This window comes from Lepidochelys olivacea (assembly GCF_965140295.1).
Source record: "Lepidochelys olivacea isolate rLepOli2 genome assembly, chromosome: 22".
Lineage (NCBI taxonomy): Eukaryota > Metazoa > Chordata > Testudines > Cheloniidae > Lepidochelys > Lepidochelys olivacea.
Genome location: NC_140432.1, coordinates 17,828,481 through 17,843,571, shown reverse-complemented (window position 1 = coordinate 17,843,571; position 15,091 = coordinate 17,828,481). Strand labels below are relative to the sequence as shown.

Sequence of the window (15,091 nt, the reverse complement as noted above, 5' to 3'; positions counted from 1 at the left end):
ACAAATTGTGATTTGAAGCCATTGAAATATGTCGCTTCCATTCATTTCAACTTACTCATTTAATATAATAATGTTAAAACATTATAATATAAAACATTAAGCCTGATGTATGGATACATATAATCAAATATAGTGCTGAAAATAATATACTAATCTAATATAAAAGTCCAAACATAATGAATCAGATCAACAACATGAAACGTTTTTACCTTATTGAAGCAAGAAAATCAAAACAATTTGTTTAACAGAATCATAGAAATGTAGGGCTGGAAAGGATATCAAGGGTCACAGAATTTAAGGTCAGAAGGGACCATCTAATCTGACCTTGTGTGTATCACAGGCCACCAACACCATGCAGCCACTCACACACTAAACCCCACAACCGAAATTAGACCAAAGTCTTACCGGCCTCAGGAGACTATGCTATTCTATGCTACAGGCAGAGACTAGGAGGGATGGAAGTGCACCAATGCCTGAGGATCTAAAATGGCAGGGAACTGATTAATTAATTTGACAAGGTCCCTCACCAAAGGCTCTTCAGCAAAGTAGGCAGTCATGCAATAAGAGGGAAGCTTCTCTCGTGGATTGGTAACTGGTTAAAAGATAGGAAACAAAGGGTAGGAATAAATATAAATCCATGGTACGCCCACATCTTGAATACTGCGTGCAGATGTGGTCGCCCCATCTCAAAAAAGAGATATTGGAATTGGGAAAGGTTCAGAAAAGGGCAAGAATAATTATTAGGAGTATGGAATGGCTTCTGTTTGAGGAGCGATTAATAAGACTGGCCAGGAGGCAGGGAACTGGAGGGATCTAACAAAAAGGCAGAGCTACTGATGTTGGCCCCAGTGTTCCAAGCTGAATACTAGACCTCTCTTCTGACCATAGCAACAAGCAAAGGCCTGCCAGCTCTGTGCAGCAGAAGATGGGAAATGGAACTGGCAGTTTTCTGCATCCATGTCCCGCAAAAGAAAAATAAAAATCACATTTTAATTAGCGCAATTTAATCGCCGCATCTAAACCCTTCGCTTCCCAGCCGGCAAAATGTCAGCATCGTCTGACAGCAAAAAGGTGGCAGTCTGCCCTTGGATCCTCTTCACAGACAGACAATGTCCAAAGGGAGACGAAGGTTGCCCCCATGCAGCTAAACAGTGTCAGGGACTTGCCGGGGAACAGGGTCCTCCCGTCTATCGTGTTTGTCAATCACTCTCTAAAAGGCCAGGCGCTTGGCAGCTACAACCGGGCACAGGCTGTATCCTGTCGCAGTTTTCAGCAATGTCCTCATTGCAGGCTCCCAGGCAAAAGCAAAGGGAAATACATGTACAAGATTTTTAAGGCCAGCAGGGACCACTGTGATCATCCAGTCTGACCTCTAACATCACACAGACCAGAGAATTCCAGCTAGTGGAGACTCCACTCTGGAAAACAGCAGCTAACTGGAGCAATACATAGGGACATAATTCAGACTGTGAAATAGGCTTCAGTTTCCACAAGGTATTTTTAGCACTGTCATTTCCCTTGCTTCCTCCTTTTCCTGTTCTAACCCTCATCAGCCCTTCCAGGAGAAAACCATTTGGTGATTTATTGGACTGACCATGTCTAGATATGAGCACAGTTAAGAAATCCACTGTGCCCCTCAAACAGAACCTTGTCTGAATAGGGTAACCCGGGCTCCTGCCTAGCAATGGAAAGCAGCTCCCAATCCCAGTCCTGCTCAACTTTATTTCCCTGGGGTGAATTTCACCACCATCCCCATCCCCTCCGTGCAGAGAGCCGGCGCCTCTCAAATCCCACCTCAGACTAGGGGCCTGGCTAGAACTCCCTTTGTGTTAAAGCTGTGTTGGCACTTCCAGTGCAAAATTAAATTTCCTTTCAGTCTGAGCACAGCTACCCGGGCTTTGGTAGCTTCAACACTTCTCTGTCCAGAGCTATGAAGTCTGCTTGTCTGGTGCCTACAGCTCTCTCATCAAAGGGAGCAAACGAAATATTTACATGGTCACTTAGGTCTGTTTGCTGGGACAGAAAGCTTAAGCTGAGGGGAGATGATATTATTTATGATTTCCTGAGCTCCATGCTATACAAACATATGTTATAAGCCGGGTCAGAACCTGAGTAATGAGAGCTGCATGAGCAAATATACTGTGGCCTTCCATCATCTGGGAAGGGTGAGATACAGCCCTTGCAAACAAGTTCATCAGGAAAGATGAGTCTCCTCCCACCTGGGGCTACAGGGTTGTTTATTTATAACACTGCTTCTCAGCAACTGAGAAGACAAAGAAAGAGTCACCATCTCGGGCATGTGCAAGTTGACAAATTCATCATTATTTCAGAGTTCTCACCGGATAAAATAAGGGCCATCAAAGGCTGCTCAGAAGTTTTCATCCACCATTGTAAAGGCAATGTGTGCAACAAAGACCACACTCCAGTTAACTCCCTGTCTTAGGAGCAGGGGCACTTCACTCAGAAGCCGTAAGGCATCCCTGCAAATAACCGGTAGCCCAGCCAGAGGCTCCTTTGCAAAGAAAGGCACTGCTTTTGCTGAAAGCAGCCCAGATGGGCTGCCTGAAAGGAGCACAAGGCTGGGTTTCAATGCAGCGATTCTGGGGAAAGGCAAAGCTGAATTTCTCTAAGCCTGGTGGAATGATTGCTCTTCCGTCTAAGGTTTCACCTGGACCAATGGCACTACAGAGGCTGGAGTCTGATCCAAAGCTCATTGAAAGATTCCCATTGACTTCAGTGGGCTTTGGACCAGGCCTAAAATCCGCCTTCCAAGCAAATACTTAACGAGAATTAAGTCCCGTTAATGCTTGGGCTAAAATGAAATTCTCTCTCGCAATACAGTGCATGTGGACCAGGCACTATCGAATATGGTCAATATATTGCAATTAATATCGAATATATTCTAATAATTCATAAGAATACAATGACTTAGTTGTGATGATGGTGCATAGAGGACTGTTCCTCTCCCAGTTCCCCAGCGGGTCATCCCCCTTAAAATCACATTTCTTCTCTGAGGCCTGCAAGGTCCACGTATATAATTCAAAAAGAAAAACACACTGAGTCCTCTGTTTCCTGGCTCTTCTATGTCTCTCTCTGAGACTTCAAGCTCTGTCCTCATTTTGTGCCTGCACAGTGCTAAGTACAAAACAGACAAGTAGTAAGGAATTAACCTCTTGGGTGCTGCACTGCCAGGTCGGGGCCGCACACTGGTTACTGCAGCCCTCCACCATTGTTAGGGATCTAGCAAAAGGCAGAGAAACCAGCTGGCCAAGAGAAGCCACTTTTTCCCCTCCCCATCAACAAAAGATGAGCTGAAAGACCATTTCGTCCCACACTCCTCAAAACACTGGTCCCGGCTCTGCCAAACATGAGGCTGGAATAAAAGGCTCCACTTTTATTTATGTATTCACAAATATATTTGTGTCCCATTGCTGTGCCCTGTTCCAAGTTGCAAACTGATAAATACTCTACACCATTCCCGGCTCTTGAAGGGCAAGCAGAGAGGAGACCAACTGACCCCGTGTGACCACCCTCTAGGAGATCTCCCAGACAGCTGATCAAGAATCCTAGTCTAGCAGAGAAAACACCTGGCACTGTTTCCTGAAAGCTGACGATTCTGTTGCGTAACAATAAGTCAGTGCTGATCATTTGGAGGCAGTGCGGGCTCATTTGGGCCAGACAGCCTCCTGCAGTTATCTCTTCAGTATGGAGAGGACTAAACACGCCAGCAATGGGAGGAATTTACCACAGAACCTTTTCTGACCCCACACACAAACACACGCAGGCCCAAATTTTCAACAGGGGCTTCTCATTCAGAGCGTTGCATCCCCAGGTTTGGATATCCAGTGCCTCTCTATAGAGGTGCTGAGCACCTCCAGCTCCCATTGTCTTCATTGGCTACTCAGCATTGGTGAAAAACAGGACGTCTCAAGTCGGACACCCAAAATCAGAGGCTGCTTTTCAAAGTCTGAGCATCTGTACCCACATACTGTAAAACTCCACTCCTGGCTCAGATATTTGTGGGCATTTCAACAAATCTGTTGTCAACTAGTATATCCGTGGCCTGGAGGGACAGGGGATGAGGGTTGAATTCATGTTCACCTCTTAACCCATCCCTAGAACCAGCTCCGTGGCGGTAAGTCCTCTGCTCAATGCCTCAAGGTGTGGAGACATCTGAGGACATAATTTGAAATGGTTAGAGAAACACCCTCTCCCCTTACCCTTTTGGTGGGAAGAAGGGAGGGGAATTCTTTTAGGATTTCCCCTCCCTCACCCCAGTTGTCCATTTCAGGCATTATTTTTCCCTTAAGTCTGTTTTGTTTCCTTGTTTCATTTGCAGTGGCAGCTGCTGGTATGAAAGTGGGATGTTGGAATAACGGACACATAACTGCACCATATGCTCTGTGTCTATTTCCAGCAGTGGGTGGGAATCACAGGGCCTCAATTCCTGCTTACGCTAAGGACCCTGTGCACCACTCTGATTCCTGTAAAAGCTCCCCATTTAAGGGAGGAATGGAAGCAGGAAGCTCTGTGGGAGACGTGGGAATGATTGTATGGACCCTGCTGGAGTTACATCTGGTGACAAACAGAGGTGTGTAGCTTTTGCATCCACTTCCATCTCCCAGATGAAATTACTACCATGGAAGCACATACACATGGGTCAAATCCAGCACTCCCACCCCCAAGCCTTCAAAAACATGGGTCAGACCCCAAGAATAACCAGTGTTGGGTTCTTTGTGTTTGCCCTCAGGCCCTGGAGACTTTCGGATTCACGTCCTCCAGCTTTTCTCAGCAAACACGTGAACTAGAAATATATTTACTTTTAAAAAAATGAAAGTTGAGATTTTCCTACAATTGCCTGACTCCAAGAGCTAGTGATTGAAGAAACAACATCTAATACTGTGAGACTCAACATAAAATTGCAAGAGTTGGTGACTCTACAAATCCATCCCACCTGTTGACCATGTCAGGGGTGAATTGGAGCTCACAGTTTTAAGCTTTTTCACCACTCCATGTCACCCTGCTCCCCATGTTATTCACTGGCAAGTCCCTGCCTTGCAGCAAGGTAGCAATGTTTTGCTTCTGATTCCTAATGGCCAGCTGGAGGGGCATCCAGCCCACCTTGTTCTTAACATTCATGTCTGCTTTGTGCTCCAGAAGGTTGAAGGTGCTCAGGAAGGCACCCCGCTGGACCGCGAGGTGGAGAGGGGTCAACTCTGATTTCTCAATGATGTTGGGGTCCACCTTACTTCTCAGGAGCTCACAGACCACAGACTTTTTGCTGTAGTGGGTGGCCATATGAAGAGGTGTCCAATCCATGCCTCCTTTGACATTCAGTTTAGCGTGGTTGTCTCTTAGCAGACAGACAATTTTGATGCAGCCCTTAAAACAAGCCAGGTGTAGGGGGGTCCACCCTTTGTCCATCCTCAAGTCCATATTGGCCCCATATTTGATCAATTTCTCGCATATCAGGTATTTCCCCTTCACCGCGGCCATGTGCAAGGCACTGTAGTGATTCTCATCCAGGCCATTGACAGATGCCCCACTCTTCAGCAGGTATTGGACCACCCTGAACTTACCCCTCTCCACAGCAAAGTGCAGCGGGGTCCGGTGGTTCTTCTGCTTCCTCTCCAGGTCAGCTCCTTAGCTGGCCAGGAGTTTCACAAGGCTGACGTGCCCGAAGCAAGCTGCCATGTGGAGGGCAGTTCTCCCATCATTCTCCTGGCAGTTGGGGTCAGCCTGGCAGGAAAGCAGCACCCGAGCCACGTTCTCGAAGTTGTTCTGAGATGCCAAGTGGAGTGGAGTCCAGCCTTCACATTCTTGGGAGTCTGCCCGCGCCTGGTGGTCCAGCAAGAGGAGCGCAATCCTGTCATCCCTGTTCTGAGCCGCGAAGTGAAGAGGGGACCAGCCGTCTTTGTCAGCCACGTTGACATCCGCGCCGTGCTCTATTAGAGCTGAGCAGATCTCTGGTGACCTCTTCTGGACAGCCACGATGAATGGGGTGTAGCCACAGTCCAGCTGGCTGTCCACGTTGGCCTCCCGACTCAACAGAAACTTCACCTTCTCCACATTTCCTTGAACCACCATGAGGTGAAGCAGGGTGAGGCCATTTTCCTGGGCCCTGCGGACTTCCTTGGACATTATGAAGCTCTCCAGGCCCTCGATCTCGCTGGTGGGGGAATGTGGGAAATCAGTCTCTAAGGACAGAGGAAATGGAATGTGAGAAAGAGAAAGCAACTGAGTGATATAACAGCTTGAGGGCTCCCAAACTACGGTGTGCATAGCACTGGGGAATTCTGGATGCCCACAGCTCAAAACAAAACCCAAGCATGTGGATCTGCAGGGTCTAAAACCAAAGGAAATGCACCTGCCTGCCAGTCTGCTATGGGACAGAGCTGTATGGGTAAGAGCAAAGGAAACACTTGGCATCTCTCTCACGAGGACTTTATATTTGTTCTTTTTTTGGTTTGCACTTTTCCTTAACCTGAAATTAAAAATCACCCAGTCCGAAAGCCATGGATTGCTTTTTTGTATGGAGACTATCATAGGGGAAAGGTGGGAAACAGGGCTGTTCTGTTCTCTTGCCCACTTGATTCTCATCTAAGGTTTATGAGCAACAGTGCCCTACTCACCACTACTCCTTGTGTCTTGGGAGAGGATGGATCCTTGTCTTTGGTTCTTGTTTTCAGGAAGGAGAGATAATAGGAGAAGAACATTATGGACAGTTTGTTATTTGCAATTTACCATTTGTGTGTTTCATGTTCTTCCCATTTAGCGCGCTAGGATTTTGTGCCATCATTTATGCATAATATTGGGGGGGGGTTATTGTTACCTGAATATGGCTTCTTCTGCATAAGAACCTCCCAAATGACAATCCCGAAGCTGCAGGCAATGAAAGATCACCAGCAGCCGTCCATGTGGCATCCTTTTCTTAAATAAAAATTAATCTCACTGCTTGGTGGGTTTCAGAGTAGCAGCCGTGTTAGTCTGTATTCGCAAAAAGAAAAGGAGGACTTGTGGCACCTTAGAGACTAACCAATTTATTAGAGCATAAGCTTTCGTGAGCTACAGCTCACTTCCTCAGATGCATATCGTGGAAACTGCAGCAGGCTTTATATATACACAGAGAATATGAAACAATACCTATTCCCACCCCACTGTCCTGCTGGTAATAGCTTATCTAAAGTGATTTCCAGCACAAATCCAGGAATGGACAGATTAGGGAAGAGGCTATTCAGATGAATCTTATCACAAGGGAACCAGCCCCCATGCCTCCAAAGGGGAGGATTTCTCAAACCATCACAGAAACCTCGGACAGCCCAGCACTGCCAGGCTGCTCCAATGCCAGAACTGAGGTTTCTCACTGTAATGGATTGCTCCACATGACAGCCACTGCAAGAATCAGGCTCTGAGCCCCATTGTTTTGACCCAGTTCCCATTTGGAACCTATGCTTGTCGACTCCAAAGTCCCAGCATTCATTTGACCCTGGGATGATTCTTCACTTCTTGTTCCGCAGTGTGTCTGCTAAACAGCTGGTGCATTTCAGGGATGGGTAAAGGGTCCCCCTATATCTAGTTTGGGATGTAAGGAACAAGGGGAACCGAAGTCATTGGCCTTTCTCCAGTATGGCACCCCATACTGACCAAAGCTAAGCTGATACCCAAATGCAAAGCCCGAACAGAACCTCAATTGCTTCAGTACCAGCATAACTCTAAGCAATGCCTGTTGAGCAAGAGATCCCATGCTGCCTGCATTGTGGCTTAATATTATTCCTCTCCTCCAACCGCTCTTGCTGACCTAACAGGGTGTGATGGAACCAGAGGCAATGCAGCATACAAGTCGTGCCGGGTCAGAACTGTACAGAAATGCAGTTGGTCGGAGCCAGATGACTCCCCACAGATGAACTCACCTTGATGAGGGGTAAGCAGCACATGTCGCTCTTGGCATGTTCCCCACCAAGTACATTATGCAAGGAAGAGAGCCAGAATGTAAACAAAATTAGGCGATGCACAATCACTCTCACGTCATGCAGGAGTGAGATGGCAACTCTGGCTGACCCCTGAACAGATATCCTCAGCTGCTGCTGCCTTCCATCCAGTCACTCTGTGCGCAGCCCTTACCTATACACATCGTATTCGGTTCCTGGAGGCCTGGTGCTCTGGAGAAACATTTCAGGCGGGATGTAGCTCAGGGTGCACCTCAAGGCTGATCTCTCAATGTACTGCATCCGGCTCACTTGCTCCATCCAAGTGGACAACCTGAAGTCTGAAATCAGGGCCAGTTATAGCCTCCCTTTTGATCACCCAGCACACATCCCTCTCCCTGCTTGCTCTAAACAGCTGTACCCTAGATGGCTACAGACAGAGGGAAGGTTTTGTGATTAAGATGTGGGGAATGAACTCCCAGGCCTGTTAAATCAGGGAGAGATTTGCCATTGAGCTTGATGGGGGCCAGGATTTTACCCTGGATTGGCACTGACTTGCATTCAATTCCCAGCTATGCCACAGACTCCACATTTGATCCTGGGAAAGTCATTTATCTCTCTGTCTCCGTTCCCAGTCCCACCTTGTACGTTCTATCCGTTACTTCCATCCTCTCTTTACTTTGTCTATTTCAGCTGTCAGCAAACCAGGGCCGGGGCTGTCCCTTGTTATGTGTCCGTCTCTGATGTTCTTTGGGGTCTCTAAGCAAAACAATAAATAGCACTGATAACAGAGAGAACCCATTCCTATGCACACAGACCTAATGCCTTACCTTAACGTGCACATTCCCATCTAGAAGGATATTCCCTGGTTTTAAGTCTAAATGAAGTAAAGGTGGTGTCATGTTATGCAGGAAATTCATAGCCAACCCCATCTCATGGATAATGTGGAACTTGAGCTGCCAGGACAGTTTGTGGGTGGGGAACACTGTCTCCAAGGACCCTTGGGCCATGTGTCCCATCACTATCCCCAGTGGGCTGTTGCAAATCCCATAGATGGAGACGATATGGTGCAATTTTATTTTCTCCATCTTGGCTGCCTCTTCGACAAGGCAGTTCATGCTGGTTCTGCAGGGAGCATAGAACGGAGAGATATCAGTGCGGATTCACAGGCAGCATGATAGGGCTGCAGCCCAGAGCACACCCAAACTCCCCGAGCAGACTGGCCCTGTACACCCATCCACCTCCAGGATAAATGACAACACTCCGAAGCAGCAGCCTGTCTCCCAGGCTAGCGTGACCCTGCAGATGGCATCTGGAAATGTGTTGCTCTGTTGCAGGCCAAGTTCTAAGCCAAGTTCTGCTTTAAAGGCCATGGGTTTCCATAACCAGCTGGCAACTGTACATGCCAAGTATCTAAATGAAATAGGTCAAAGCATATTGACTCCCAGCCTTCAAATAATGCCATACCGGGGACCCAGCTCTCAGACCAGTTCACAACCTTCCCATCAGTTATCTCACAAAGCCTCTGGGTGTTGCTGCCGCTATGCCTTGATTAAATTCATAAATCACACCCACTGTGTCATTCAAGTCTATGCACCTCCCAACCCATTTGACCAGTCTGGGTGTTCCCGGCATGTTCAAGGCAGCAGAGCAGTTCATGTCAAAAATTCAGTTACACAGGCGGGTTGGGAATGAATTGCAAAGGGGCACTAGTACTCTCAGACCCAACAAAAAGCAAAGAGAAATCTAGACAAAGGATTTGCTAGTATGAACAACACAGTTAAACTCAGCTGCGTTCAGGGCAATGTCTTTCATGTTTCAGGCCAGGTTTACAATAGAGCCCAAACTCCAAAGCCCTGGTGTGGCATGCAGACAGGTATACACACATGCAGATGAGAGCTGGCACGGGCATTTTAGCACTTTTGGAAGTCTGGCCCTCAGTGTACTCCAGACACTATCCAAAGTGAAGTCTTCCAGTCACGGGTATCACAGGCCACATCATGCCACAGCTGAATGTAGGTACTCAGGGAAATCAGGGGAAGTAAGCCACAGCCGAGATCCCCTTTTGTGGCTTCTCTGCATCTCAGCTTGGTTGTCCAGTGTTAGCCCAAGAGCAGGTGGGTGCGGAGAGAGGCAAAAGGTGTTTTGAACCTGGGTTCTGCCCCCATCCCAGGAGCCACCTGGCTCATGCAGCCCGGGAATAAGCTGCGCCCTGAAGCAAAGGATGCTGCCGATTCCTGTCCCCCATGAGCAAAGGGGAAGCAGAGAATGAATTTTACCTCACTGAGTCACAGTTCCTTCCTTGGGCTCCTCCCGGGGCAGTGCAGCTATGCACTGCCTGTACCAGGGCTAGGAGCAATGGCTCAGTCTAGGTCTGAATTACAGAGAGAGAGAGAGAGATGGACAGGCTAAGCTGTGGTTTGGGATGGGATTTGAAATCAGCTGGCCAGTCTGTAACAGCAAGGTTGTACTGATGCGAAGGAGGTGGGTTTCGTTCCCCGCCCAGTGACACTCTGAGACAGAACAGAGAGGAGGCGCTGGCAGAGGCTAGACAAGCTGGGGGAGCAGAGAGAAACTGAGCTGTATGCCCCAGTCTGTCTGTATCCCTCTGTTGTCTCTTGTTTCATACTTAGATTGTCAACTCTTTGGGGCAGGGACCATCTTTTCGTTCTGTGTTTGCACAGCGGGATCCTGGTCTGTGCCTGGGCCCTAGAGGCTACGGTAATAACAAACAACCACCACCACCCTAAAATGCTCCCAGTGCAGGGTTCTCAAGCTTCTCCCCTCCACTACACCAAGCCCCTGCTCTGGAAAGGCCTCCAATCCAAATCTGAGACTCTTTCCTGTTTCTTGTCCCCATAGCACTCCCCACCCCAATCGGCGCTCTGGACTCCAGAGTCTCCTGAGTGAGTAGAACAGGCTGGCAGTCAGTCCTCAGGCACCGCCCGTTCCACTCTCCAGGTCAGTGCACAGGGAGGTTGGCGCCTGTTCTATTTGTTGCCACCCACATGTGGCCATGTCTCCCATCTTCCCCCTACCTCAGCCCCCCTTTCCTCCTGACAGGTGAGTCTAGCTGAAGTTAGTAAGCTCACTGACAAATGACACCTCCAGTTTGAGTGACTGGTGCAGAGAGGTCACGCTGACACAGAGTGTGAGCGGATAGGAGTCACTACCAAATGCCTCCGTTCATTACTGATCTGTCAGGAATTGCAACCTCATGGCTCCTGGCCAGGTACTCAGGTGACTTTTAAAGGCTCTCTTGAAACCTGCTACTCTGTCTCTTTACAACAGGGGTTTCTTCTAGCTAATTCTTTGAATGGTTTGGAACCTTTTCTCTTCCTCATCTTGGGGCCTGTATGGAATACAACGGTCCATCTAGCCCCATATCCTGTCTTCCGACAGTGGCCGATGCCAGGTGTGTGAGAGGGAATGACCAGAATAGGGTAATTATCAAGTGATCCATCTCCTGTCATCCAGTCCCAGCTTCTAGCAGCCAGAGGTTTAGAATCATAGAATATCAGGGTTGGAAGGGACCTCAGGAGGTCTTCTAGTCCAACCCCCTGCTCAAAGCAGGACCGATCCCCAACTAAATCATCCCAGCCAGGGCTTTGTCAAGCCTGACCTTAAAAACTTCTAAGGAAGGAGATTCCACCACCTCCCTAGGTAACCCATTCCACTGCTTCACCACCCTCCTAGTGAAATAGTTTTTCCTAATGTCCAATCTAAACCTCCCTAAACCACTGCAACTTGAGACCATTACTCCTTGTCCTGTCATCTGTTACCACTGAGAATAGTCTAGATCCATCCTCTTTGGAACCCCCTTTCAGGTAGTTGAAAGCAGCTATCAAATCCCACCTCATTCTTCTCTTCTGCAGACTAAACAATCCCAGTTCCCTCAGCCTCTCCTCATAAGTCACGTGTTCCAGTCCCCTAATCATTTTTGTTGCCCTCCACTGGACGTTTTCCAATTTTTCCACATCTTTCTTGCAGTGTGGGGCCCAAAACTGGACACAGGACTCCAGATGAGGCCTCACCAATGTCAAACAGAGGGGAACGATCACGTCCCTCTATCTGCTGGCAATGTCCCTACTTATACATCCTAAAATGCCATTGGCCTTCTTGGCAACAAGGGCACACTGTTGACTCATATCCAGCTTCTCATCCACTGTAACCCCTAGGTCCTTTTCTGCAGAACTGCTGCCTAGCCATTTGGTCCCTAGTCTGTAGCGGTGCATGGGATTCTTCCGTCCTAAGTGCAGGACACCCAGAGCATGGGGTTGCATCCCTGACCATCTTGGCTAGTAGCCATTGATGGACCTAGCCTCCAGGAACTTATCTTGTTCTTTTTGGAACCCAGTTATATTTTTGGCCTTCACAAAATCCCCTAGCAACAAGTTCCACAGGCTGGCTGTGCGTTGTGGGAAGAAGTACTGCTTTATGTTTGTTTTAAACCTGCTGCTGATTAATTTCATTGGGTGGCCCCTGGTTCTTGTGTTATGTGAACATGATTTATTCCTCTATAACACTTCAAACAGAGGGAATGTGCAAGCAGACAGAGGGCCTCCATCTTGCTTACACAAAGGTCTTTTTCTGCCTCTCTGGCAGCATAAAAAAGGAGCCTGAAAATAGGTGCAATCTGCCCTCTGACAATACCCAGCTGATGTAGAAACTGCATAAAAGCTCTATAGCACTCCTACGTTCAGCCCCTGCAGTTGGGAGCAGATCTCGGGCATGGCCAGAGACACTGTGGTTAGTCTCTGTATCCCAGGGGCCATGGAAGCAGAGCATAAATTAGAGCAGCCCCAAGGTTGCTCTGAGTTAAACTAAGGGCTAGGAAGACTCCCTTGCATAACCCGAGAATATGGAGGGTGCAAAGGTGGCTTAGTTCAAAAACAGAGTAATTTAAATCCCAGAGAGATCCGTGCAGTGTATACTAAAGGGGCACATTGATAAGTAGTTAATCCAAACTTAGATATTCAAGTATTTTTTAAACCCTAGTCACAGTGGAAAAATTGTAATGATTTTTCTTTATTACTTCTCTCCTGCTCCTCAAAATGTAACTATCTTTTTGTTTGCATGTGAGGACTCCTCTGTGGTTTATCTACAGAGCTGTGCTAGTTTATGAAAACCATTAAATAAAAGTTACTGGGAATGCCTCTAAACAAAAGTAAAACAGACTCTTCTGACTTCATTTCCCAAGTGGAGTGAAATACAAACAAACAAAGAGCATAAGCAATGCAAACTCAAAGAGAGACAGCTAGTGCTCAGATTAAATGATCTGAGACATCATTAGCAACATAGAAAAAGGGAGGTTTATATAATATGTACGCATGTGCGAGAGAGATTTAACCTCACAGAGTCCTACCAACATGGAGCTTATAACTGGTGAGGGTCAGCAACTTTGATACTTTTTCATCAGGACTCCATGAGTTACAGACACACTCTCAGCACTGGCTTGGAATTACCTGTCTTTGCTCTGGGTCTATCCCAATACTGAGGGTTAATGACATGGTTCCTCCTCCATCGGTCCATGCAGGGAGCTGAATTAAAGTCTCTGCAAGTGTGAGTCTTGACAAGGAGTTACTGGGAAGGCAGATGCGCACAGCAAGGAGCACCGGGAGTGTGGAAGGCAGGGCTCGTACATGAGCACAGAGCATTGTAACTAGGAGCTCTCTGGGCCTAGCAAAGACACCTGGAATTTATATTTGTCTGTGCTGCCCTTCTTCTTTGTTCCATCCACCTTTAACCCTCTCTAAGCACTGGCTAAAAATCTGCAAACCCAGGGATTTAACGTTAGGCATCTAAATCCATAATTGGATATTTAAACAGAAGCAGCCCAATATTTGAAAACGTTCTCAGCTCCCACAAAGCCCACCAATGTCAGGAGGAGTGGCAGGTGCTCTGCACATGGGGAAATCACTTAAGGCATGGCCAGAGGCTGTTATGGAGGCACCTACATAGATTTTGGCCTCCAGGTTTCAATGTTTGGGCCAGTTTTCTTTGTATTAAATATAGAGCTATGTTCATTTTGTGCATGCGCATATGCACACAAAGGAGAGAAAGCAGATAGGATTTCATCTAACAGTTAAGTTTCCTAATCCCTTCTGCTGCCAAGGAAATGATTCCGCTCCACAGGGGGCAGGTGGAGAAGCTCTGAGAGCCCTTTTCCTTAGAGCTTTGTTACCAACTCAAGGCAGCTGGGGCCCTATGGCAGGTTGATTGACACCTCAGACTGAGTTCTGAGGGACTGGGGAGTTACCTGTCTGAGCTGGAATCCGGCAGCAGACACTGGGAGCATTTCACAGCATAGACCATCCTCCACTGCTTGTGCTTCACTTGGTACACCTGCCAAAGCCTCCACTCGCCACCCTGACCCACTCCCCTTCAAAATCCTCCTTATTAAAAATGGTTAAGCTGCCCAAGCACCAGTCCATTTCGAAGCCACGAGGAAGAAAGCAGCCCTGCCGGCTGCCTCCTGCTTGTCTGGAACCCAGGGAGAATGCTTCCTGCTACTCATTTGCATGAGGAGGAGGGTGGGGAGATATGTGAGATTTGTGTGCCACGTTATACACTGCCAACAGCTGGGTCCTAAATGTGACTCTTAATTGTCTGCCAAGGAATCATGTTAACAAATCCTAGGTCACAACAAACCCTGAGCAGTGTTCAAATGCTATGGCATTGACACCAGGAGTACCCCTGGCCCACATCCTCAAAGAGAGTTAGGCTCCAAACATCCATTGATTTCAATGGAAGCCTAAATACTTTTGGGGATCTGGGCCTCTGTCTTTAGGTTTTTATAAGGTTGCCCATCCCTCTGGTATTTGAGTGCATATGGATAGATACAGTGGAAACTGCAATGCAAAGAGGAACCAGGCAGATAACCCTTTTGCACCAAAACTGCACTGTCGATAGACATAGGTGTGTGCTGGGTTGAACAGGATCTTGGATTTGCAGCTAAGAGTCGTCGCGGGACTCTCAACTCCTCACCAGGAGGTTTGCAGGTCAAAGGTAAAGGGGGGGTTATTTAAATCCAGAAGGTTCCAGCGCTGCAGATTTGCAGTGTTCCACCTGACAAAGGGGAAACACAGGGGTAGGGGCTGCAAGTAAGGGACTATAAAAAATACTCCAGGTGACAAAGGAGAAGACAAATGAGAATGGCTCAGCGC

The 15,091-nt window shown here is 47.7% G+C and overlaps 1 protein-coding gene across 1 annotated transcript; it reads right to left on the bottom strand.

Moving 5' to 3' along the window:
* Positions 1–4,862: 4,862 nt before the first annotated feature.
* Positions 4,863–14,359, bottom strand: ANKK1 (ankyrin repeat and kinase domain containing 1; the record flags this gene model as incomplete). The annotated part of the gene is given in 7 exon segments (XM_084611653.1): positions 4,863–5,643; positions 5,647–6,197; positions 6,833–6,882; positions 8,122–8,273; positions 8,756–9,050; positions 14,185–14,272; positions 14,275–14,359. Coding segments are annotated over 7 exon segments (1,872 nt in total). The 3' UTR covers positions 4,863–4,992.
* Positions 14,360–15,091: the final 732 nt, after the last annotated feature.